The sequence below is a fragment of the Anolis sagrei genome, chromosome 3 (assembly GCF_037176765.1).
Source record: "Anolis sagrei isolate rAnoSag1 chromosome 3, rAnoSag1.mat, whole genome shotgun sequence".
NCBI classification, from domain to species: domain Eukaryota; kingdom Metazoa; phylum Chordata; class Lepidosauria; order Squamata; family Dactyloidae; genus Anolis; species Anolis sagrei.
The window spans coordinates 153066649-153091676 of NC_090023.1; the positions used below are offsets into that span (position 1 = coordinate 153066649).

The 25028-nt window shown below is 39.9% G+C and overlaps 1 protein-coding gene across 9 annotated transcripts in view; it reads left to right on the top strand.

The window, feature by feature from the left end:
• ZMIZ1 (zinc finger MIZ-type containing 1) overlaps positions 1-25028 on the top strand; it is a 520385-nt gene that overhangs the window by 468157 nt on the left and 27200 nt on the right. For 7 of the 9 annotated variants that reach the window (XM_060769065.2, XM_060769069.2, XM_060769066.2 and 4 more), the window contains 7 exons: positions 44-158; positions 2063-2280; positions 7284-7482; positions 11103-11390; positions 12151-12333; positions 13205-13379; positions 14315-14456. In XM_060769065.2, the coding sequence (XP_060625048.2) occupies positions 44-158; positions 2063-2280; positions 7284-7482; positions 11103-11390; positions 12151-12333; positions 13205-13379; positions 14315-14456 (1320 nt within the window). The remainder of the gene's footprint in view (positions 1-43; positions 159-2062; positions 2281-7283; positions 7483-11102; positions 11391-12150; positions 12334-13204; positions 13380-14314; positions 14457-25028) is intronic. The other 2 variants (XM_060769068.2, XM_060769070.2) reach the window with 1 other exon arrangement.

Below are 25028 nucleotides of genomic sequence, written 5' to 3' on the forward strand. Positions count from 1 at the left end.
CTTCATGTGTGTGTCTTTCCCCCTGCCCTCTTTTTTGTTGCAGTGATGGGTCTTTCTCTTATGATTCTGTTCCTTGGCAGCAAAACACCAATCAGCCCCCAGGCTCCTTATCAGTGGTCACTACAGTATGGGGTGTGACTAATACTTCCCAGAGCCAGGTAAGCTTCATTTTTTGGATCCTTTCTTTGACAACAAGTTAAACATGACAACAACGTGATGCGGTAGCAAAAAAAGCCAATGGGATTTTGGCCTGCATCAATAGGAGTATAGTGTCTAGATCCAGGGAAGTCATGCTACCCCTCTATTCTGCCTTGGTTAGACCAATGGCTTCAAACTACAAGAAAAGAGATTCCATCTGAACATTAGGAAGAACTTCCTGACTGTGAGAGCTATTCAGCAGTGGAACTCTCTGTCCCGGAGTGTGGTAGAGGCTCCTTCTTTGGAAGCTTTTAAACAGAGGATGGATGGTGCTTTGAATGCAATTTTCTTGCTTCTAGGCAGGGAGTTGGACTGAATGGCCCATGAGGTCTTTTCCAACTCCATGATTCTATGATTCTATAGCATGTTTTATTTCCAAATTAGATTAGACAGAACTACCACATTGCCCAGGCAACATACAATTAAAAGCAAAACAACAGCAAATTATAAATTAAAAAGACACAAAACAGCATAACAGTAATAAACAAGCATCAAGCAACAGCAACCCAAATTTAGGAGGGGGAAAGGACTGCACAGCAGATGGATGGCCAGTGAGCTGCAACTGGCAAGTTTCAAGTGGACCATCTAGAACAGGCCTGCACAATCTGCGGCCCTCCATCTGTTTTGGCCTCCAAATCCCAGAATCCCTAGCCCGCTTGTCCAATGGCTAGGGATTCTGGGATTTGGAAGCCAAAATGGCTGGAGGGATGTAGGTTGTGCAGACCTGATCTAGAACCTGCTCAAGCTTTGATGTTTCTTCATCAAATTCCACAAGGCATTTCTTACGCTCTGAATCAAGAGTCCATTCTCCATAGCTTGTAGATGTCTAACTCTTAAGAAATCTTGAGCATGCCATTTTCTTTGTAAACATAAAATATATTGGTGGAGCAGCAAATACTGTATTTAGTATACCCGTATTCTATGAACTACTATGGAAAACATACAAGTATCTCACATTCTACGATAGGATCAGGAAAGTATAGTTCTGGGGTTGCATGCAGCTAGCTCCATGCTGTTTTGTACACTTTAACCTCTCCAGATTCCCTGGACTATCATTTTTCTGGATAAAAAAGGTGAATTTCTTTTCCAGTCTCCAGGAATGACTATTCACCTTTTAAATCTATTGTAGCCCCCCTGCCTTCCTCAGAGCCATAAATATATTTTAAAAGGCCAGAAACTCCAGCCACTCCCCATTGTTTGCATTTTGGCAGTTTATGCCGCCCCTGGAGGCTCCCAGAGCCAGAAAATTGGCTTTCCAGACTGACTGTTTGCCCACCCCTGTTCTCAGACTGTTGAGTGGGCACATGCTTGAGATAAAAGAGTGAACTGCAAAGATTATGAACATAATCTGCCTTATGCAGACATAGATACTCGCCCATCTTGTCCAGTATTATCCACTCTTACAGCAGTATGTACATGTGTACACACATCATGCACACACGTACCTCCTTAAGATGCTTGACTTGGACTTTCTGGTGGATTGAGCTTTTTGGCTTCTGCAGACAAAGCATATGACCTTCCACAGATTTGTGGATCCTATAATGGAATCGTTGTTAAACTGTCAACTTCCTTCGACTACTCAAAATTCTTTTCTGTGCTTCACAATTCCATTTCCTTCTGTTATGACCTCACCTGCAGCAACTGTCTGGTAGAAATATGTGGTTACTGTCTACATTGTTCTGGATATACGGCAAGGCAGTTAGATAGCAACACCCCACCCCTGCATACCTTTCTTAAGTTGACAAGAATCCCCCATAATTCTTTCCCCTGCTCTCTCTTCACTCTCGATAATAAAGTGAACAATTTCTTGAAGCCATGGTTGTATCAAAAGAATTTACTTTTTTTCTCCCTTTCTGCTCTCCAGGTCCTGGGAAATCCCATGGCTAATGCTAACAATCCTATGAACCCAGCAGGAAATCCCATGGCTTCTGGGATGACAACTAGTAATCCTGGAATGAACTCACCTCAGTTTGCTGGGCAACAGCAGCAGTTCTCGGCCAAGGCCGGCTCCAATCAGCCATACATACAGCAAGGCATGTACGGACGGCCCAACTATCCAGGGAGCGGAGGCTTTGGGGGAAGGTGAGTCTAATACACGTGGAACAATAGCTCCCCTTCTCATCTTGTTGCTGAGTTGGATGCATTTAATCAATGAGTTTAAACAATAGTGACTTAAAAGGCAAGATGTTGTCGAAGATTATATTTGAACTGTACTCCATTCTGAGAAGTGTATGGCATACAATCTCTTCCTGGCAATACATATAAGTGAGAACTGTCTAGATGGATCCAGATCAAGACTCTGCCTAGCATTCTTTCTCCAATAGTGGTCAATCTGACCCTTTTGGGAAGGGAATAATAAGAAAATACAACAACAACAACAACAACAACACTTTTTATTGATTAGTCAGTTGGCCTTATCAAAAACAGACAGTGCAAACACAACATACTACATACATCTAGTCCTCTTAAAATAAAATACAAATATACAGGTATTTGTATGCTTTAAACATACAAATATACAGGTATTTGTACACTTTAAACATAATTTCCAGCGGGTGCTGTACCTAAAAGCTGATATGCCAAGACACCTAAAAATCGCTTTTAGCAGGGCAAAACTTTGAACAAATTGAGTCCATGGAGAGTCACGGCAGATTCAATCATATGCCACATGAAGAAAGACTATGTATCTGTGGTGCCCCCAAAGTCGAAAATCTGAACCACACTTTACATCACTGCAATCTATATGAAAAAGAAAGGAAACAATACTTATGGCCTTTTATTTGCAACAAAACAAGCTGGTATACAGCGACTAAAACCTCATTTTTGTTGGCTGGTTACAACCCCATTCTGACAACAAAAGTTGCCCTTTATTTGTTTAAAGCTGCTAAAATGAGATCAGAGTACATAAATCAGATTGGGGTGCAGTGTAGGGGAGACGAGGATAGTTGATGCATATATCTACAGCTAAGCTACATGGGTTTCAAGCTGATAAATAAGAAAATACAATGATACAGGTGTTCTCTTATGAGTTGCCTCTAGCATCCAGAGGTGGCAAACTAATTTTCCTCAAGGGCCAGATCAGCCTTTTGGCTGCCTTGAAAGGTCCTCTGAATCCACACCAACCGTAATTTATTTACATGTGATCATTTCTCTTTAGTTTTAACCCAGTTTTGGTCCCCAGGCAGGGGCGGCTCAACCATTACGCAAAGTAAGCATTCGCAGTATAGTTGATTTTGCCCAGGGGCACTCTTGAGGCTCTCTTGGGGGAAAATAGACCTTGACATATGCGAGTTGTAGTTACTGGGATGTATAGTTCACCTAAAATCAAAGATCATTCTGAACTCTACCAATGATGGAATTGAACCAAATAGGGCACACAGAACTCCCATGATAAACAGAAAATATATATCAATGATTGGCGGGGGGGGGGGGGGGGCACCAAAATACTGTTTGCTTACCGTTGAAAATTACCTAGGGCCGCCTCTGTCCCCAAGTGTTAGTGAAAGACAACTCCCATCACTTTAGATGATCTCCCATGTGGACAGGGGATAATGGGAATTGGAACTCAACAGCACTTGTGGCTTTGAGGTTGGGGAAAGTTCAAAGAACATTTTCAAGCCAGACATTATGTCCACAAGCCTAAATTCAAACTCCACTCTCCTGACTAAACAGAACAAATTGCAGCTTTCCAGATGTGACTGTCACAACTCCCATCAGCTCTAGTCATGATAACGAATACAGGAGTTGCAGACCAGCATCTGGAGGGCCACATAAAATGACATGGAAGGCTGGATTCACCCCATGGCCCTTGGTTTTGACACACGTGTTCCAGAGCTTAGTGGTACGAATTCATCTCAGCTTGCTGTGCAGTAGCTGTAGTTTCCGGTCAAGACAGCTACTGCTTCTGTAACTGAAGGTTTCATTTAGCTGTCACAGCTAATAGCTAAGCCAGTGATAGAGCTCTTCTCCATCAATCTGTCTGATCCATTTTGGTTTTTCTTTTAAAATCATTTTATAATGCAATTATATAACATTAATAGAACAGACAGTGAAAGCACAGTTCATCCAAATTGCAAAATGTTACATCATAAGCTAATTGGATTTGTGAAGAGTTTGTTCAAAGAGGAGAATCATTTGCTGCATTTTGAAGATGTTTTTCCCAGACATTTGTGATGGCAGTTCTCCAATTTTGTTATTGTTCGGTGAGAGGAAGCCACTTTCAGTAAAAATTCATTTTGGCTCCAGACTTTTAGTGCTGTTAAATAATGTGGGGGCAAAAAATTCATGAACACTTTGTCCCTCACTCGTTTTGTCAAATTCTATAATTCTTCACTGTGTTTTGTATAATGGATTCCATTTTCAATAATATATAAAGTATGTGTTCTGCTGGTTGGCCAGTTCAGGTAAAGATTTAACCCTGGGACAGGCCCGTAGCCAGGATTTCGATTTGGGGGGGGGGGGCTGAGTTTGTTTGGGGGGGGGGCTGAGTCTGAGTGAAAGAGAGTCTACCCTAGTAAACCTTTTGTATCGTTATCCCAATACCCCCATGTATATGGGATATATTGATCATGGTGATCAGATCATAATATGAATAAACATAACAGTTTAAATAATGCACCAGTAAGGCCTTTTTGCGAACCACCATGAGAATTTCGGGGGGGGGGGGTGAAGCCCCTCAAGCCCCACTCCCCCAGCTACATGCCTGCCCTGGGATGAAATTGGGTTTGAGCAATGCCATGAAATGTTTTTCATGCTCTCAATCTCTAAGCATAAGAACACATAGACCAATCTGGAGAAATTTCATATTAATGTCAATATTAGATCTTAAGAAATATACCCACTTCGTAGCAGGTTCTATCTTGTGAGGTCAAGGAGAACGTCTGAGTGTATGTGTATACATATAATTTCTGTCTGGATCCTGGTTATTTCATACCTTGCCTCTCCCATTGTAGATATCTTGTAATGCTTTTAGTCTTCCAACTGATTAGATCTATCTCCTGTCATAATCCCTTTGGGATAAGGGAGCGATTGTGCAATTGTGACCTTGACTTTCAGAGTGTTCACAACAAAAAGAACATTAGAAACAAGTTGATGACAGATATGAGGGAATGTTACGGTTTTCTACTGTACCATTTGGAGAATTTGTGTATTTGAAGTACTGGAAAATTATTCCCTCCATATAGATTTCATAGTATTTATGAAAATAGCCTCACTAAGCAACCAGTGAGGTTAAACTACATACCTGTGGAGGAGCTTAGGCAGACTTAAAGGAAAAGTAATCACAGTAGCAGAAAAAGATTTGCAAATGGCTTAAGCCAATCAATTAAGTCTAGCAAACACCTAAAAAAGTTTTAATTAACAGTGAAATTGTGATATAAACCACAGGCTTAGGAATGATTAACATTTTGTTAAGTTAGTATGTAAAGCAGGTCTGCATAACCTATGGGCCTCCAGATGTTTGAGTCTCCCAACTTCCAGAAGCCCTCGCCAACTGGTCCAATGGTCAGGAATTCTGGGAACTGAAGTCCAAAACACATGGAAGGCCGGAGGTTGTGCAGGCCTGATGTAAAGGATATTGACCTCTGAGGAAGCCTGCCATAGATGCAGGCGAAACGTCAGGAGAAATGCCTCTAGAACATGGCCATATAGCCCGAAAAAACCCACAAGAACTGAGTAAAGGATATTGATAATTATCAATGGAGCCACTTTGTTTGAGAATACAGTCTGGATGTTATTAAACTGAGCACCTACAACAAGAGTGGACAATTCATGGGCAGCAAGGGCCATACTTCCAAAACAATTCACAAAGTCATTCCTACTCTGAACATAACTTCCAATCACTTGCAGTTATCGTTTTCTGTTATTTCCTTCATTTAAAAAAAGAAGATTTGAGTTTTCTGAGGTAGTAGAGATCAAGGAGACCCAAAATAATGTGTTCGTGTGGTGGTTTGTATGCGGGTTTCTTGACAATTTGATTTTTATTCAAAAGGGGGAAATGTAGGGTGTCTTCTGCAGCTTTAGGGGCTACATATAGCTTTGGGGATGGTGTTTCCGATCTCCGAACTACAACCCAATGGCTTACACAGGCTGTAAGGGGATTTATATCAACACCAAGAGCTTAAATAAATTCACAACTGAAACCAACTAAACAAACTGTTAGACCAGTGCATTTATATTTGTAATTATATTTATCATTATAATTCAAACACGTGACTTTCTTTAATTTTTTTGCCAAAGATTTGCTAGCTGTCTTTCACAGGAGCCCCACAAAAAGTGGAAACACTGCAAATTTAAAAAATCTGCTATTTTCTTTTACCTGAAAGAACAGCTCTCTAGAAATTCCTAGATCCTCCAACTTTTACCAGAATTGCATCAGAAAACCAACAAATGCTTAGAGAAGTGTTCTCTAGGAATATCTAGATTCTCCAGGGTGGAATTTGACCACAAAGTAGTGCTGGATGACCTGGAGAGACCATATTAATGTAATCTGCAGATAATCACATCCACAAAAGTTAAATGGGCAAATGTGCAGGGCCAACAATATGTGGAAATAATTCGGTTGATCTGTATATTTTCTGCTCTAGCACCCCATCAAGGATATTTCTGTAGATGTATGGCGTCCTGCAGATGTATATCTGCATTGCTATAGCTATGCCTAGTAAGGTCTAGGTTGCCCTTGACATTCTGTCATTCCTCTCCTCTCCATTGAGTGGAATGGAGATTCCATGTTTTTGAGGAACTTTCTGAGCAGCAAATTGTTTCCCAGATTTTCAAGACTCTTTCATGGATCACACAAGGATTCTGGAGCAGGTTGTCCTCAAGAAAGAGATGTAGGGAACTGAAGTGATAAAACTGCAAGATAAATCAATGAAACTGGAAAATTACTTATGTGTTGAAGAAGCAGCATCACAAAGACATTCACGGTTGTGCTAGAGTTACGACTATTCCCTGAATTCATGTGAAGCTACCATGATTACATGCCAGTACAAGTATATAACCTCTTGCTTTCATGGAATAGCATTCGTTTGTGGCACAAAGGCAAGCTCAAAAGATTGATCGCCTTTAATTTCATATTCCTCCCTTAGCTACCCTGGAGGTCCCAATAACCCTGCCGGGATGGGTATCCCACCCCATACCAGGCCGCCTGCTGATTTCACTCAACCAGCCGCTGCCGCTGCCGCTGCTGCAGTTGCAGCAGCTGCTGCCACAGCCACAGCCACGGCTACAGCAACTGTTGCAGCCCTCCAGGAAACACAGAACAAGGATATGAATCAGTATGGACCGGTAAGAGAATACCATCGCATCTACTTTTTTTTGTTTTGTTATTTTTTTAATAGAAGTGATGTCTGCAGTTTCAAAAGCCAAGCTCAATTTTGGAAACTACTTAAACAAGAAGTAAATAGATGCAAAATCCTCCTTTTTATATAATTTTAAGTTGAGAAAACTTTTGCAGAAATCTTGCTGTTTTCCAATGTTGGAGATGCTTTGTTTCAAAAACCAACATCTTGAAGGTCTCCTGCTGCTTTATAACATTCATAAATAAGCAGGCAGATGTAATATTTGTAGGAGCTGGAATAATGAAAAGGAATAGAATAATATGAGATCATCATAGAATGGATTTTTAAAATCACCACAATCATTGTGGATAATTTGAAGTCTCTTGCATTCACTCAACTTATAATGTGACTTCTTCAGATTCTGCCTCCTGCTTTTTACAGATCTGTAGTCTGTTCTCCATTTGTTGTCAGAGTGGACAAGGAAGGTGCAGCATACTCACATTATTCTTTGATAATGTTATTCTTTCCTGCTCTGAGATTTTTCCCCCCTAATGATTATTTACAGTTCGGGACATATTAACTTGCATTTGGGTTAGCTACAAAGAAAGAGTATTTTCTGCTCAGAAGAAAAACCTGTATGAAACACAGAAAATGTTGTATCTTTGGACTTATTCTATTACAATTTTTCTTTTTCTTTTGTACATGAGACAGCCTTTTCTGCATATAAAATAAATATTTCTGCGCAAAAATTGTTTTTTCTACATATAATTTTTTTCTGCTCAAAAAACCCAAATTGGTACACAATAGCATCCCTCACTGTAAAGACTGCCATGTGACCGTTTACTTCTCATTGGTGTTTCTCCTATGATTGGTCTCAAATGTTAGAATCTTTTAGAGTGCTGGAAATGGACTTTTAATATGCCAAGCATCTTTGGTAAAGAGTCTGGGAGTCCTTTTAAACCCTCTGCTGACGATGGAGGCCCAGGCGTCAGCTGTGAGCAGAGTCGCATTTTTCCATCTGCGTCAGGCTAGGCGTCTGGCTTCCTATCTGTCCAGGGATGACCTGACCACGGTGATCCAGGCTACGGTCATCTCAAGGTTGGACTACTATAGGCCCTCTACATAGGCCTGCCTTTGTTGGTGATCCGGAATCTTAAACTAGAGCAAAATGCTGCTGCCCGGCTTCTCGCAGGGGTCCCAGCAAGGTGTCATATCACTCCAATCTTGCAGCAACTGCACTGGTTGCCGACTGAGCACCGGATTACCTTCAAAGTGCTGATTCTTACCTTTAAGGCTTTATATGGCCTGGGGCCGGAGTACCTGAGGGACCACCTCACCCCCTACCAACCCCTGAGATCACTCCATTCAGACGATCAGAATCTCCTTGAAGTTCCCAATTTTAGGACCTTTCACCTGATGTCTACTAGTCGTAGGGCATTCATGGTGGTGGCTCCTTACCTGTGGAATGCCTTGCCAGCGGAAACACGAGCTCTCCAAGACTTACTATCTTTTTGTAAAGCTTGTAAAACTTATTTATTTAGGCTGGCATTTGAATCTTGCTGATTGAAATTTTTCTTTGATTTTAAATGTAATGTATCGCATATGTATATTGTAAACCGCTCCGAGCCTTAGGGGAGTGGCGGTATACACAATTGATTAATAAATAAAAATTTAAAAAAAAATTGTGCATAAAGTAAGAATGAGAAAAGTATTGATGGGCAGCTCCAAGTTTCTGCTGGCTTGGAGATGTATCTCATCCTATCAGAGAGTACCACACCTTTGCATGAGAGATCTTTATTCTAAAGTAGGATCAAGTCAGCTATAAGAGAAACCATGGCATTTTATTCTTTCTTATAGATCCAGACACATGCATAAATAAAAGTATTGTCTGGCTTTTCAAATGATGAGCACCTGCAATGTGCCACTAGAGGGTGATGCAGTCCCCATCAATGAAGCCAAGACTATTTTTTCGTGTAATTCTTCATAGGAATTTAAATGCCTTTGATACTGAATATTGGCTCTAGATGTAAAGTAATTTTAAACAGCTTACAAAATGAAAGAGCCTCCTCTTTTCCTCTATCCTGTATAGCTCTCTACACTTGCTGAGAATCTTTCCAGATCCTCAAGAAATACTCCCCAAAGACAAGCTAATGAAATGACTTAAAGGGCAGGTTTCTATGTGAAGGGCAAGAGTATGTATGTTATGGCTACAGTTAGAAGCCAAACATGACTGTCTCCCAATCAGTTGTGAAGATGAATGTTTACATGAGTGTAAAAGAATCTTATATGCATTTATCAACCCTATTGACACCAATTTATTAGAATGTGTAACTGAAGAAACGTTCATCTATAGCAGTGATAGAGAAACAGAATGGGATACAGGCATTCCCAGCTTGGATGAATGTAGGATACATACAAAGTACTTTATGCCTTATTGCAGTGGATAAAAATGTAATATTTGGTAGTGAAATTGATCATCAGTTATATATTGATGATCACTATTATTTTTGCAGCATTCGCCATTTGAAGAATTGTTTGTGTTTGCAAAATCTCATTCACTGTTTTGACAGGATACAGTTTTTAAAAGGCACTGTTGGTTTTATAGTTGTTGACTGATCAGGGTCAAGGACTTTGTGTTGATTTCTTTAATTGCTTGATGGCTTCATCTTTACTAACAAGTTTATTGGGCTGTCTTCATTATTCTCTAGTACTTCCTCAGGTTTTCTGATGTTTCCGAAAATGGATTTTATGGCAAAGTGGGAGGTATATTCTTGGACAGGAGATAAAGGAAGTGGCAAAAAGGCTAACTGAGGATAACCCAGTCATTAATGATAGCTGCCTGGGCTAAGCTCCTACTAGGGGTGCATGAAATGACACAGAATTCATTCTGTTTTGTTTTGTTTTCATTTTGAATTTTGGGTGCCCCTACCTTCTGTTTTTGGGAATAATTTTCCAGAAATGGAAACGAAACTCAGGCTTCCAAATTATGAATCCAGACACCACCACCTCCCAATATCCTGGAAACTTCCCGAACATGGAATGGGGGAGGGGGGCCCAAAATTTCAAATGAAAATGCAACAAAACAGAATGAATTTACACATCTCTAGGTCCTACTTTTGCATAAAAGTACTCTGAATTTTGTTCTTGAGATCACTGGAGTTCAATATATACTTTGTTGTGCATAAACTCTTGACGTTATCAAGATTCCTTTGAACTCACCACAGATTAGAAAATGCACATTTCCATATATACTTTTTTTTTTTGAGAAATCCATCCATCCCAGTTATTTCTCACCATCTTTTATCTTGTTCTGTGGTATTTCAAAATGAGATTATTTCTAATATAATCAATAGACCACTAAGTTTTCTCTTGGAGTTACAGGAAAACTATGAGTTGGTTCTAGAACTCTCATCACTTTCAGAATATTTTCAGCATTACCTATTTTTTTCAGTTGCTCTTAGAATGCCAGTTAAATATTATCACAAACAAAATGAAAAGGAGAAATGGAGGAAATCGAGAAATTTCTTATTTGAAAATGCGACATATCTCTGACTCCCATCAAGTTGGCTCCCCTTCCCATTTTAAAATGCATGTCGCATTTTATTCTTTTTTTTTCTTCTGTTGAAGGTTTGTTCCTCTTTCCAGATGGGTCCGACTCAAGCTTACAACAACCAGTTCATGAACCAGCCTGGCCCTCGTGGCCCTTCCTCCATGCCGGGCAGCATGAACCCTGCAACTATGGGAGCAGGCATGACACCGTCCAACATGAGTGGGCCACCGATGGGCATGAACCAGACCAGACCGCCTGGAATGAGTCCTTTCAACCATGGCCAAAGGATGCCCCAGCAAGCCTACCCTGGCCCACGCCCCCAGTCTCTGCCCATGCAAAGCATGAAGAGACCATATCCAGGGGAGGTGAGTAGTGTGAGAGGCTCTCCAGGTCTGTTGCATGCTGTACATGGTGTGTGTTTTGTAATGCAGATGATGAGCAGTCTTCAGAAATCCCACTCATGATCTGTGAACCCTCTAATTCTTGAAAGATGTGTAAATACAAGAACTGCATACAGCTCTTCTGGTAGCCTTGTAGTGTCTGAAGAGCAGGATATTATAATGCTATTTTCAATGGCATTGAATGTTTAAAAGGCCTCAAGATATAACCTAGTCTTGGTGTGCAAAGCATACTTTTAAAAACCCTCCTGAAATACTTGGCCCCAAAGAAGTTTCAACTTAGATGGAGCTCTAGTTTTTCATTTTCTGGCTTAATGATCAATAGCCAAATGCCTTAAACTGGCGAGGAATAGTTTATTATAGGATGTGTCATTCCAAATGTAACCACTTTTAAGTGACATAAACTCTAATAAGAAAAAATTAAAGATGTTTTTCCCTTCGGGACAATTGGGATTTTGGCTGCATTTTGTAAATTTCATTTCCTCCATACTGTTTCTGTGCCATCCACCTTGACTTCTTGGGTCAGACATATGGACTGACTGAACTTACTAGTATTCGTTGTAGTCAGCGAATTAAATGACTTTTAAGTATTGTATTATTGCTAAATATTTGAAACTGTTGATATTTAAAATTAGAAAATAATCTCAGAATTGTATTTGAAGTTTATTTTAGTACATTGGTAAATGAGTATTCAAATAAAAAAAATTGTGTGTCTTTTACAAAATAGCCAAATTATGGAAACCAGCAGTATGGACCAAATAGCCAGTTTCCATCCCAGCCTGGTCAATATCCAGCTCCCAATCCTCCAAGACCCCTTACGTCTCCCAACTACCCTGGACAAAGAATGCCAAACCAGCAAAACACGGGACAATATCCACCTCCAGCAGTCAACATGGGACAATATTACAAAGTGAGAACAATCCTTCATTTATCTCTATGTCTTATTTATTATCAGAATTTGTCTCCTCCATCCCCAAACCCTTAAAGTTTGGATATATTCAAATTTTAAATTCAAATCAGGTCAAAACTACTACACTAGATCACTCTTCTCGGTGTTTATAAAATTTTGTTGACTTTCATAACTTATAAAATTTTGTTGACTTTCATAATTGTAGCTGAACTATTTGTATATCACCCCACTTTCATTATAATACAGAAATACAGTTAATGCCATAAATTGCTATTATATAGATTGCCATATTCTGCAATATTTGCAAAATACTAAGATCCTACTGTCACCATATGTCAAAATGCATGTAACATACAGATGAAAGCCATTGCTCGACCCTTAGCTCAATCACATTGCCATTTAAATGGATGTGGCAAATGGTGTAAAATATCCTTTTACTGATTCTGTAATTCGACAAAAATCAGAATCCACTCCATGAAAACAATACCATATCTAAAGTTTATGAGGGGAGGGATGGCTTGTAAGCAGAAAGGCACATTACTTTTTGGTGATCAGTTGGGAGTGGTAGGCCACTTCTGATACAGTTTCCCACCATGGATTTAAATCATTTCTCCATGTCTGGCCTCAATAATTCCTAAGTGGACAGCAAAACCAGGGTATATAAGAAAGAATGACTATTAAAGCTCACAATCAGGCTCACAAGTTATATAGGCTTGTGTTATTGTTGGGTTATTGTTGGGTATATCATTTTTTCTCAGTCCTGCTCACATTACCCTGGCGTCTTCAGGGAGGACACTGCAATAATTTATTCTCTCTCTCTCTCTCTCTCTCTCTCTCTCTCCTTTGTTGGGTTGAAAACATTCTTTCACAGCCATCGAGGCCTGTTCCTGTGGCAAATTACCCTCATTCGCCTGTTCCAGGAAATCCCACCCCACCCATGACACCAGGGAGCAATATTCCTCCATACCTGTCCCCAAATCAGGATGTCAAACCTCCATTCCCTCCTGACATTAAACCAAATATCAGTGCTTTACCACCACCTCCAAGTAAGTAGCAAATGAAGCATCTATCTTTTGTAATACTGCTTTCTCCTGACGGATAGTTGTGTGTTATGGAAAAATCCTTTGTGAATATCATCCTAACCGGTACCTTTTAATGACACACTTTAAAGGCCAATAAATATATAAAGTTACCAATATCTTTATGAAATGGATGTAGATTAGGAGAAAATAAAGAATCACTCTCATCCTAAACCTATATTAGAATGGAAAAGTAAGATAATGTCATGCGAGGTTTCAAATTTTCCAGAATTCTTTATCAGGCCAATTGCAAGGACAAAATGGGAGGTCTTTAAAGAGAGGCAAAGATTGACCAACAGAAAAGTTGCAGATTTGCATTACGACATTTCTTAATAAAAGCAGCTAGAAGCAGCCTCACAAGGAAGACATATCCCCCGTTTATGGTATTTAGAAAGGGAGAATAGATGCTCTGCACTTCTAAGTGTTGCCATTATTTGGAATAAAGAGGATTTGATTACTAATTTTTGTCTTTAGGAAACTATGAGGTGTGATCCATGTTCAATCACTCACCACTTTTTATAGTGGGGTGCAGGGAAACACTTCAGGAACTCCTATAGGCTATGTCAATGCAGGACATCTCCCAACCTTGGGAACATTCAAATAACCTTGGGATGTTGGTTGTTCATATTTGTTGCTGGGCATATTGTATAAACTTAGCCAGGCCAAATCTGCCTACGCTGGCTCCTCATTAAATCATAAGTATGGCAGGAGGAGGATGAGCAGCCTGATTTCATCCCATGGACAGGAGACAGTGGAAAGAGTAATGCCAGATGAGTCCACAAGATCAGGCCATCAAAAGCCCAGTGAGCCATGTGGTGTTGTCCAGCATAAATATATGCATTGTTATCACGCTTCAGATGCTAAAGGGAAAGTTCATACTTTTTCTCCCTCTTCGATCCCAGCCAACCATAATGATGAACTGCGGCTGACATTTCCTGTGAGAGATGGAGTTGTATTAGAGCCCTTTCGGCTGGAGCACAACTTGGCGGTCAGCAACCACGTCTTTCACCTACGGCCCACCGTCCATCAGACGCTAATGTGGAGGTAGGCTCGTGAAAGAACCTGGGGGTAACCTTTCAGGGTTGAGAAGAAATGATGGACAGGATACTCTTTTCTTTATTTTCTTTATTGACCATATTGAATTGTGGCACGGGAAGTATGGCCAGAGGTTCAGAATCTAGACCAATTAGTCAAATAATGGCCCTCTCATTTGGCTACCACTCTTTGTGTAATGAGAAGACAGATCACAGAGAAGATTGGTAGTGATCTCTCTTTAGCTCTTCACATGGAGTTAGTACACATGAACCATGAAATAACAAAATACTTAAACAGTCCTATTGTGGACAGTAATTTAGATTCCGAGCTCAATAATCTAAATAATAGGACTGTGAATGTCTCAGAGAAACTCTAACCTTTATGTGGCAGTCAGATTTGCTGTGTCTAGTTACACATACCATGCTGTGTGATATACAGTAAACAAAAAGCATGGATGACAAGTATGGATCTATACACCATCCTGTAGATATCTTCTGAATAAATCCATTTGGCACTCATAGACACTTGTATAAAGATATAATCATTCCCGACTATCACTTAGGAAAGCATTGTAGACAGCAGGCTGGGGGAAAACCTGTTTACTTTTCAAGGTGCCTGCTGTCCATATTTGCATGTTTGGGACAAGGAAACAGTAATGCATTGACTTGCTCTGGGGTAATGACAAGTTGCACCATCAGTGTTGTAATTTAACACATCTGCCTGACTGGTTGTTTGTCAGCATATGCCATGCTATTCAAAGTCATCTACTCAATTGCTATGTCAATAAACTTGGCGTATAATCCCATGGAACCAAATGAAGACCACCGTTTTGGATCTAATTCACCAACTACCCTAAAACAAAACAAATAGAATTTTGTTTGTTTTATACTTTTTTTTTTGCTGTGGAATACATTTATGAGAATCCCAGCAAGTTCAGGACTGATCAGCTAGCATTGGTATTTTCTGGAAGCTGCAATCTTTTGTTCATTTTGCATTGAATTTAGTGGGAACTAAATGTTAAGGAATGTAGGTGCTACAAGGCAACCTTTGGTTTATTTCATATCATAAGCAAAATTATTAGTATCATTCTAGGCAATGCAAGGTAAATGTTTTAGTCATGCACAAACCATTCTTAGGGTCGTATATCCTGTACTAGCAAAAAATGTACCTGTTGCTCATACTTAAGCTAATCTCCTCAAAAGTTTCTGGCAATTGTGGTACTATACAGAACAGTGCAAGGAACAGAGTTTCTCCCCAAAAGAAAGAATGACAAAAAAAGTGCTCAGGGGAAAATTAATTTAACCAGGTCTTATGAAAACAACAAATCATTTTTCAGTCCAGCTACCTACACTGGGAGTATTAATAGGAATTCAGAATCACACTCAAACATATTTGTTTCAGATGATCCCGTGAAGAGCTTTTATAATGAGGACAAGGCACCATATTTAATTACTTGCAGACCATAATAAGAAAACCCAGATTTTAGAGTGGCAATTAAATGGGCACTCCTGCCAAGTTTAGATGAGAAAATGTAAATATGTGTTATCAGGTTGACACATTTCAAATGTTTCATTTTAATCTATCTGCCAAAAAATCCTAGCAACTTCTAAAACACCTGTGGCGGGTAGTCAAATGCATAGCTCAATTCATACAGTGCAGCAAACCCAGAACTGCTTGTAATTCTGACTTACCGTGAACAAAGAAATTAAATTCTGTCCTGTGTTATTCTGTCCTGTTTGTCAGGTGAGCAAGAAGGTGAAACATTACACCTAAACATAGCACTTCTTAAAGGTCTGTTTCATGTAGTGGCTGTTAAGTTGGGTGAAATGAAGTGTGAAAATCTTTGTGAGCCAGAACTCTTAACCATTCGACCTCACTATGACATAGGAGGCCTATTCCAGCATTAGAATGGTAGCTGTAAACCTGGTTGGAATTCTGAATCAGCCATTGTCAGAATAGAGGACACAGTGACATGAAATTGAACCTAAATCTGATTTTGGAGGTGATGATGGCACCGTAGCAGAATTAATAATATTAAAGATTAGTTGCCACTTTCCTTATATAATAATCCTAAAAGCACTTACAGCAGGCATGAGCCAACCCAGGCCCTCAGTCCATATGCAATCCTTTGGGCTCTTCGCCCCGGCCCCTGTCTGCTCCAGTTTCCCTTTCAGTACCCGGACGCAGTGGCCCACCACATTCCCAGGATGAGAGGAGGGCCAAGGCAGAGACACATTTCTTTGGAGAGCATTCAGCAGTGGTGTTTTTGTGTCCCTCCTCTGGGCCTGGGGGAAAGCGGGCCTCTGCCTTCCCGGGGTCCATAGAAGAACTGGAGAGAGAAACATGCCATTGCCAAGCATGCTTGATAGCGGCATGTTTCTCTCCCTCCTCTGGACCCAAAAAAGGAGGGCCGGTGCCTTGCCACGGCCCAGGAGAGCCGGAGAGACAAACATGCCATTGTTCCTGGAGACAGACCTGGCCCTTCCCTTTCCTGGCCCTGCGCCTTCCGGCCCACAAACCCATCTCTTCTGGTCCGACCCACACTCCCTTGCAGCCCAGCCCTTGCAGCTGGGCCCACAAGATGTCCCCAGGGCAAAAACGTTTGCCCATGCCTGACTTACAGGTACAGTAGGAGAAAGCTATACAACCAAGATAAATTTGTGTAAATACTTTAAATCAATTTTGAATAGTTCATGCATAATGCATGTCTTTTATAGCCCTATTAGCTAACTAACAAAAGAACATTCCACGAATTACATTTTTCTTTATATATATATAAAAAACCAATCCATTGCCTTCTGTGAATGAGATCAATCATGGCAATAATATACCCATTTATCTAACAAACTGTTCACTAACCATTAAACAACCCACTAACGAAAATATAAGTTGTAGAAAATAAATCAATCTCAACATGTGTTGCAGTTTAAACCAATAAAATTTATCAAAACCTCTCCAACCAATAATATTACAATAAGGCAGAAGAAGGCAAAGTTAGATTAATCTTAACTATCAGAAAAGCAGCATATACGCTCAGAATAATCCCATTGATCAACACTATGGGATTATGGGAGTTCTAGCTCTACAAAATAATGCAAGCACCTCACTAGACTACAATTCCATTGATTCCATTGTATTGAGCTATGGCAATTAAAGTGGTCTAAATTAATTCAACAATGGAGATGCATCATACTCATCAGTCACCCATACAGTTAATACAAAATTTTGATTCTTAAGTTTTAGGTACAGGCCACACCCACATGTCAGATATGACTTCGGGAGTACAGATTTAATAAATTTTAATTCAACTTACAAGTCTACTGTTTACAACCTAGCAGTTCGAAAACATGCAAATGTGAATAGATCAATACATATTGCTTCGGTGGGAAGGTAACACCCCTCCACACAGTCATGCTGGCCACATGACCTTTGAGGCGTCTACGGACAACACTGGTTCTTTGGCTTAGAAATGGGGATGAGCACCACCTCCCAGAGTCGGACACAACTAGACTTAATGTCAAGGGGAAACCTTTGCCTTTACCTTACTGTTTACATAGGTCTAAAGTCATGGTTTGCTCCAGATTCTGGGGGAGAATTTTGAGCATCCTGGGAATTTGGTTAACATAGTCAAAGACTGTGTTAAGCAGCTTTGGCTACCCTTAACCCAGAACAGCTGCATGCATCATTTAGCCGACACAGAGCTGATTCGCTGGCCCTTGGTACTAAATTGTCAGTTTAGAGGTGGGCAGAATCTGCTTATGGATGGTATCCTTGAAGTGACTGGCTTGACTCTAATGGAGCTGGGGGTGGTGACGACCGATAGGGAGCTCTGGCATGGGCTGGTCCATGAGATCACAAAGAGTCGGAAGCGACTGAACAAATAAACAACAACAACAACAATCTGCTTTCATCATCTCACCTTGACAAAGTCAGGCCTGTTTGTGGAACTGGGAGAAGCTCTTGGACAGATATTTTCATTTTCTTCCAGGACGCAAGTTGAACTTGTAGCAAGGAGCAAAAGCTATTTTTTCAAGTTCTTCTTGCTTTCACTCCATGATTGAGTCAAAATACTTTTTTTTCCGGTGCAGAGAGAACTCTGCTTTGTGTAGTATTCATACTTTGTTCGGCATCAACTGAAAATACTGTTCTACCTGAAAAGTAATAAGATGATGTTCCATTATCCTTTAGGTCATTCATAGCAGAGTAATAATCATAGAATCAAAGATTGGAAGAGACCTCATGGGCCATCCAGTCCAACCCCTTGCCAAGAAGCAGGAATATTGCATTCAAATCACCCCCGACTCATGGCCATCCAGCCTCTGTTTAAAAGCTTCCAAAGAAGGAGCCTCCACCACACTCCGGGGCAGAGAGTTCCACTGCTGAACGGCTCTCACAGTCAGGAAGTTCTTCCTCATGTTCAGATGGAATCTCCTTTCTTGTAGTTTGAAGCCATTGTTTCGTGTCCTAGTCTCCAGGGAAGCAGAAAACAAGCTTGCTCCCTCCTCCCTGTGGCTTCCTCTCACATATTTATACATGGCTATCATATCTCCTCTCAGCCTTCTCTTCTTCAGGCTAAACATGCCCAGCTCCTTAAGCCACTCCTCATAGGGCTTGTTCTCCAGACCCTTGATCATTTTAGTCATAATAAGATGATATTCTGGAATTCAGAGCATCATCCTACCACTATTCAGTTATTAATGGCTTTAACATGTAAATATATTCTAAGCTCTACCTTAATCATAATTAAAGGGTAGATTATTTTATTTATCCATACGAAATGGAACGTGGTTATATGATTTTCGCTACCACCCTTTGGACATCGATTGATGAATTAATTCCTGTCTCCTTTAATTTGAAATAAATAATTTTCAGTGGGTCACATCCAAAGGTTAATGTTCTATATTTGAGATCCTTTCGCTATTTGTCTTTCATGATCTTGGAGTAACCCCAGCAGAGGGAGGTGGTGTAGTTATTTGCTGACTCTTCTTAATAAGTGAGCACTGCTGGGATTGTGCAGAATCGTTCTGTAGATTTATACATCTGCACTGAAGCATGGGCTTGTTTTTAAATGCTTGTAGTGTGAAAGAAAACAGCTTGACGACTCTGAACATTAAAGCTCTACTTGTGTTTAAATTAATTTTAAATACTTTGACATAACACCTTTAAGAATTTGCTTTAAACATATGTTATTTATGAGAGTCCTTCTTACTATGAAAACAACATATTTTCTTCCTTTATCAGAGATTGTTCTTGTTGCTTTTGGGCTTTACTAGAACTAGAAGAGGCAGACATAATGTATTTATATAGACATAATGCATAAATCATGTTTTGTTTCCTTTAAACATTGCATACGAATGTATTAATTTTGGTTAAGGATTAGTTGCAACAAAGATATGAAATCACTGGTTGAAGTGGACTTTTATGTAAGTTAATGCTTATTTTTTTAGTAGTAGTGTGAATATTAAATAATCTCGATGTAAGCATTGTAATCCTTTAATGTCTATATTGAAACAATGTCTAGTATCTGATGTAGTGGCTTTGTTCAGACATCACATTAATTCATAGCTCAAGATGATAGGAACAGGTCTAGTCTCCATGCAAATTCATACACTCTATTTCTTCCTCATCCAATGCAGCCTAGAGCAAGGCTTTTGAAACCTTTTCTATTGGCAACCCCTTAGAAGCATAGCGTTGGATGAGACCTCATGGGTCATCCAGTCCAACTTCCTGCTAAGAAGCAGGACACATTCAAAGCACCACTGACAGATGGCCATCCAGCCTCTGCTTAAAAGCCTCCAAAGAAGGAGTCTCCACCACACTCCAGGCAGAGAGTTCCACTGCTGAATAGCTCTAACAGTTAGGAAGTTCTTCCTAATGTTCTGGTGGAATCTCATCTCCTTCAAATTGAAGCCATTGTTCCACATCCTTGTCTCCAGGGCAGCAGAAAACAAGCTTGCTCCTTCCACCCTATGACTTCCTGTCACATAATTTACACATGGCCATCATGTCTCCTCTCAGCCTTCTTTTCTGCAGGCTAAACATGCCCAGCTCTTTAAGCTGCTCCTCATAGGGTTTGTTCTCCAGACCCCTGATCCTTTTAGCCGCCCTCCTCTGCTGGGCTTGATCTGATTGTCAACATCGCCTTTAAACTGTAGTGCTCAGAATTGGACACAGTATTCCAGGTATGATCTTACCAAGGCACATTTTTTTAAAATGACACTGGAAATATAGGTATATAAAATAACATTTACTGATAATAAATAAGCATTTGCAAGGCTTGCTAAACAGGCTGGTTTTCCTTTTTATGAAGTACAGTTGAAGCAATTTCTGTGTAGTCCACTGTACTATACATCGTTGGTAACACATTTGTGTGAATGAATAGCATTCAGAAACCTCTTACTTTGAGGATTTTTTTTCATGGGCCCAACATTGAGTTAAGGGGACCCCATTTGGGGTCGAGACTCACACTTTTAGAGGAGATCAGTTGTTCAGTTTTGGTGGACCATCGCTTGTCGTCAGATCAAGCCCAGCAGATTTAGATTAATGATAACTAGAGTGTATTTGAAGCAAACCAGCTTAAATCTGTGTGTTCTAAAAGTGGTTTTTAAAGCAAACCATTAAACGCAATTTACGATTTGACTGACATAATAAATTGTGGTTAAGTATACAAAAAACCTCCAGTCACTTTGCAGCTGTGCCAACAAATAGATGATCAGGAAGGGGAGCAGCATGGCTTATGACATCCAGACATGCTGATTAAGTTAAGAGCTTTGTTTATATAAAATGAACCAATTCATCATTTCTCAAATATGATTGTTAATACTCTACTTGTGAAAACAGCCAGCAAATACAAACGGTTCTTGACTGCTTTGATTCCACATCAGCCATGGGCATTTTATTTTTATTTGCTTGTTTTCTATTTTTAAGAGTGAGAACAGGGCAAGGCAGATTGAAGCAGTGACATTACATCTAGTTGAGTCCGATTCTTGGAGGTGGTGCTCATCTCCATTTTTAAGGCAAAGAAGCCGGTGTTGTCCATAGACACCTCCAAGGTCATGTGGCTGACATGACTGCATGGAGAACCATTACCTTCCAGCCAAAGTGGTACCTATTGATCTACTCACATTTGCATGTTTTCAAACAGCTAGAGTGGCAGAAGCTGGACTAACAGCAGGAGCTCATCCCATCCATGGATTCGAACCACTGACCTTCCGATCAGCAAGTTATGCAGCTTGGCAGTTTAACCCGCTATGCCACCATGGCCCCTTTGTCTTTCCAGTGACTCTTGATAGACAAAGTTGATCCATGTACATTTCTATTATTTAATTAATTATTATATATAGTATTTATATTCCGCCCTTCTCATCCCACAGGGTACTCAGGGCGGATCACAATGTACATATAGATGGCAAACATTCAATGCCATAGACACACAACATATATAGACAGACACACAGAGGCTATTAAACTTTCCAGCTTTCAGTTCCAGCCACCAGGGGAGCTGTCGCTTCATTGTCCACTTGTGACACCGATGGAGTACTTCCTCATTCTTTTGCATGCTGCTGGAGAGTTTTATGGCATCATAATAATCCCCACATAAGCAGTACCTAAATTTCCTACTTGACTGATGCAACTGTCTTTTGGGCTACAAAGGTTGCCAGCAAGCTAGACAAATGGTTGGGAGCTTACTCTGACCCAGGCTGGCTTCAAACTCATGACCTTTCGGTCAGTAGTAGTTTTAAAGCAGCTGACTCTCAACTAGCTGTGCCACTACCCAGTCCTAATATTCTCAAATTTCACAAACCGACTTGGTTGCTTTTCTTAAAAAGCCTGCACAAAAACATTTTAAAGATATATTGTTATCATAAATAGGCCTGCACAAAAATATTTTAAAGATATACTTTTCCATATGTTAAAGGAAGGGGAAAACATATGGTATATAATGCAGTAGAAAGAAATCTGAGCCAGTCATAAGCAAAAAATGATTTAGTAATAAATTAGTAGGATTTAATTATCATATGTGAGAAATGGTGTCAGTGGGAATGATAGGTCAAAAAAGCAGCCGAGCACATATGTATTCCTCCCTCTCTTCTTTGAACTTTGATCTGCCAGCTATAAGATGTTTTGTTCAAACAAGAGAAAATCTTACGCATTACAACTCAGGTTGTTGGTTTTTTTAAAAAGTTAATTGGCACTTTTCAGAGTACTTTTCTAATTGGTCTGCAAACGACCTGAGCTGTGTTGAGAAATGGACTGCAGTCCTCTTTGCAGATGATTTTTTTCTAACAAGCTCTTTTCCTGGATCTTTAAAAACCATTGCAGAAAATGTTGGGTCAAAGAAATCCTGCCTTGTGAACAGAGCTCTCATATTTGCTGCATCTGACATACCATTCACCTTTTCGAGTATACTGAAAGAAAGCAAACTCTGAACATTGTACAGACCAAAAACATAACAAAATAAACTTGATCTCACTCATTTTATTTTGAGGATATGTTGGGATTATGACAATAAGTAATGCAAGGAGAGATGCCTTATGGTGATATTTGTTTTCAGCCCCATTGTACATCGATCATTAATAACAAAAGTGGGAATTAAACCTCCCCCCCTTTGAATCCTTAGATACGAGCAGATATGTAATTTATTTATTGCTTATTTAAATCAAACATGATGTTGCTATGTTCTTGAGAAAATACAGTACATATATCTATTGAGGATACATTCCCAGACTTCGCATGGATATGCGAACCATGGACAATAGCAAACCCTGTTGAAGTGGAAGACTTCCAGCCCAGTGTTGTGCTAAAAGACCAAACAAATGCCTTGGGAGGTCATATTTTGTTGGAAATGGATGAATGAAACCATAGATGTTGGTCCCATAAATACAAGAGTTATATTGTTTTTTCTATTAATAATGATGACTATATATGCATTTTTGGCTCAGCTATTTGAAGGAATAATGGGAGATGTCAAAAACATCTGGAGAATATCTGGTCGCCTTTCCTTAGGCCTTAGGTGTACATTGCATGGTATTTACAACCTGAGCTGTGGAAGTTGTATTCATGTAAAAATGCAGCAGACGATTTTACCCTCTTGATATATGATCTACATCACTATTTCTCAACGTTTACCTACACCACTGTTTCTCAAAGTTTAGATACTTCAGACACGCTTGACTCTAAATGCTCCAGTTTTTTTTTCTCACCTTCCTCAATTTCTCCTCCATCTCTTTCTGCCTTCCCTGATTGACAAGGTCAGCAAATTTGCTTTAGGTAGGGAAAAAGAGATGGAGGAGAAGTGGAGGAAGGGACAGGGAGAAATATTCCTCAAATGTTATAGTCTGGAAAGGATGTACTTTTCCAGACTCGTTCTTATATGTGGGTGTGGTTCCTCTTGCTGTTGATGTATCTTCCTGTCTCGTCTTGCGACATCTGTCTCTGATCCCAATCAAAACTTGGACCTGCCTACATATCTCTCGTTCTGGATCCACCTCTACTCTTTCCTAACCTCCGCTTATGCTCCATTGGGCTCTTCTACCACTCTGCTCACTATCAACCCAGTATCTTGACCCTCATGTCCAGTACAATTGTGCACTACTTTATATTATTGTAAGTGTAATGAAATGATGACTGATGAATGGAGGACTTAACTCATCATGGCTGCAGTAAATTTGGAACAGGATCCAGAATTCTGAAAATTGTGGTGTTGATTTGGATTTGGCCCGTTCAAAGTTTTGGTGCAAAAGCTACCAATTTTAATAAATTTAGTCAAACTCCACTTCACTAAAGAAATTGCCAATTTTCAGACATTCCTTGTGCACCTTTTTCACCTTCACTTCTTATGGGCCTGGGCCCCAAACCCTTTATGTGCCTAGAACTTCTCTTGCTACTGGTTCACTATGAATTTGTTCTCATTGTCCTGATATTGATGCCTGATAAACAAACTCAGTGGGCAGAGAAATTCTAGAACCCTCCATTCATTTAGGTTAACATATTTTATGTCCTTGTTTTAACCTCTAACTTTTGAGTATTTCCTGACTACACCTTTCCCCTTCTCTCTTGACTTATTCTAGTTACTTTGAAGCCTATCACTCTGTAAACTGATTGAAGGTTGCCTATATAAAAGGTCACGTGGAACTGTAATGTATTGACATTTTTAGTACACCCAGATTTTCAGCTACATGAGAACTTATAATATAGATATTACACTCTCTTTTACATAAATGCAAGCAAGATTGATGTCACTGATTCAAATATCAGGGAACAAAAAACTGAAAGATGTTGCACAAAGCAAAGTTTAAGGCAGGGGTCCTCAAACTAAGGCCCATGGGCCAGATACGGCCCTCCAAGGTCATTTACCTGGCCCTCGCTCAGGGTCAACCTAAGTCTGAAACAACTTGAAAGCACATAACAACAACAACAACAACAACATTATCTCATCAGCCAAAAGCAGGCCCATATTTTCCATTGAAATACTAATAAGTTTATATTTGTTAAATTGTTTTTCATTTTAATTATTGTATTGTTTTAAGTGTTTTTTGCACTACAAATAATTTATGTGCAGCGTGCATAGGAATTCATTCA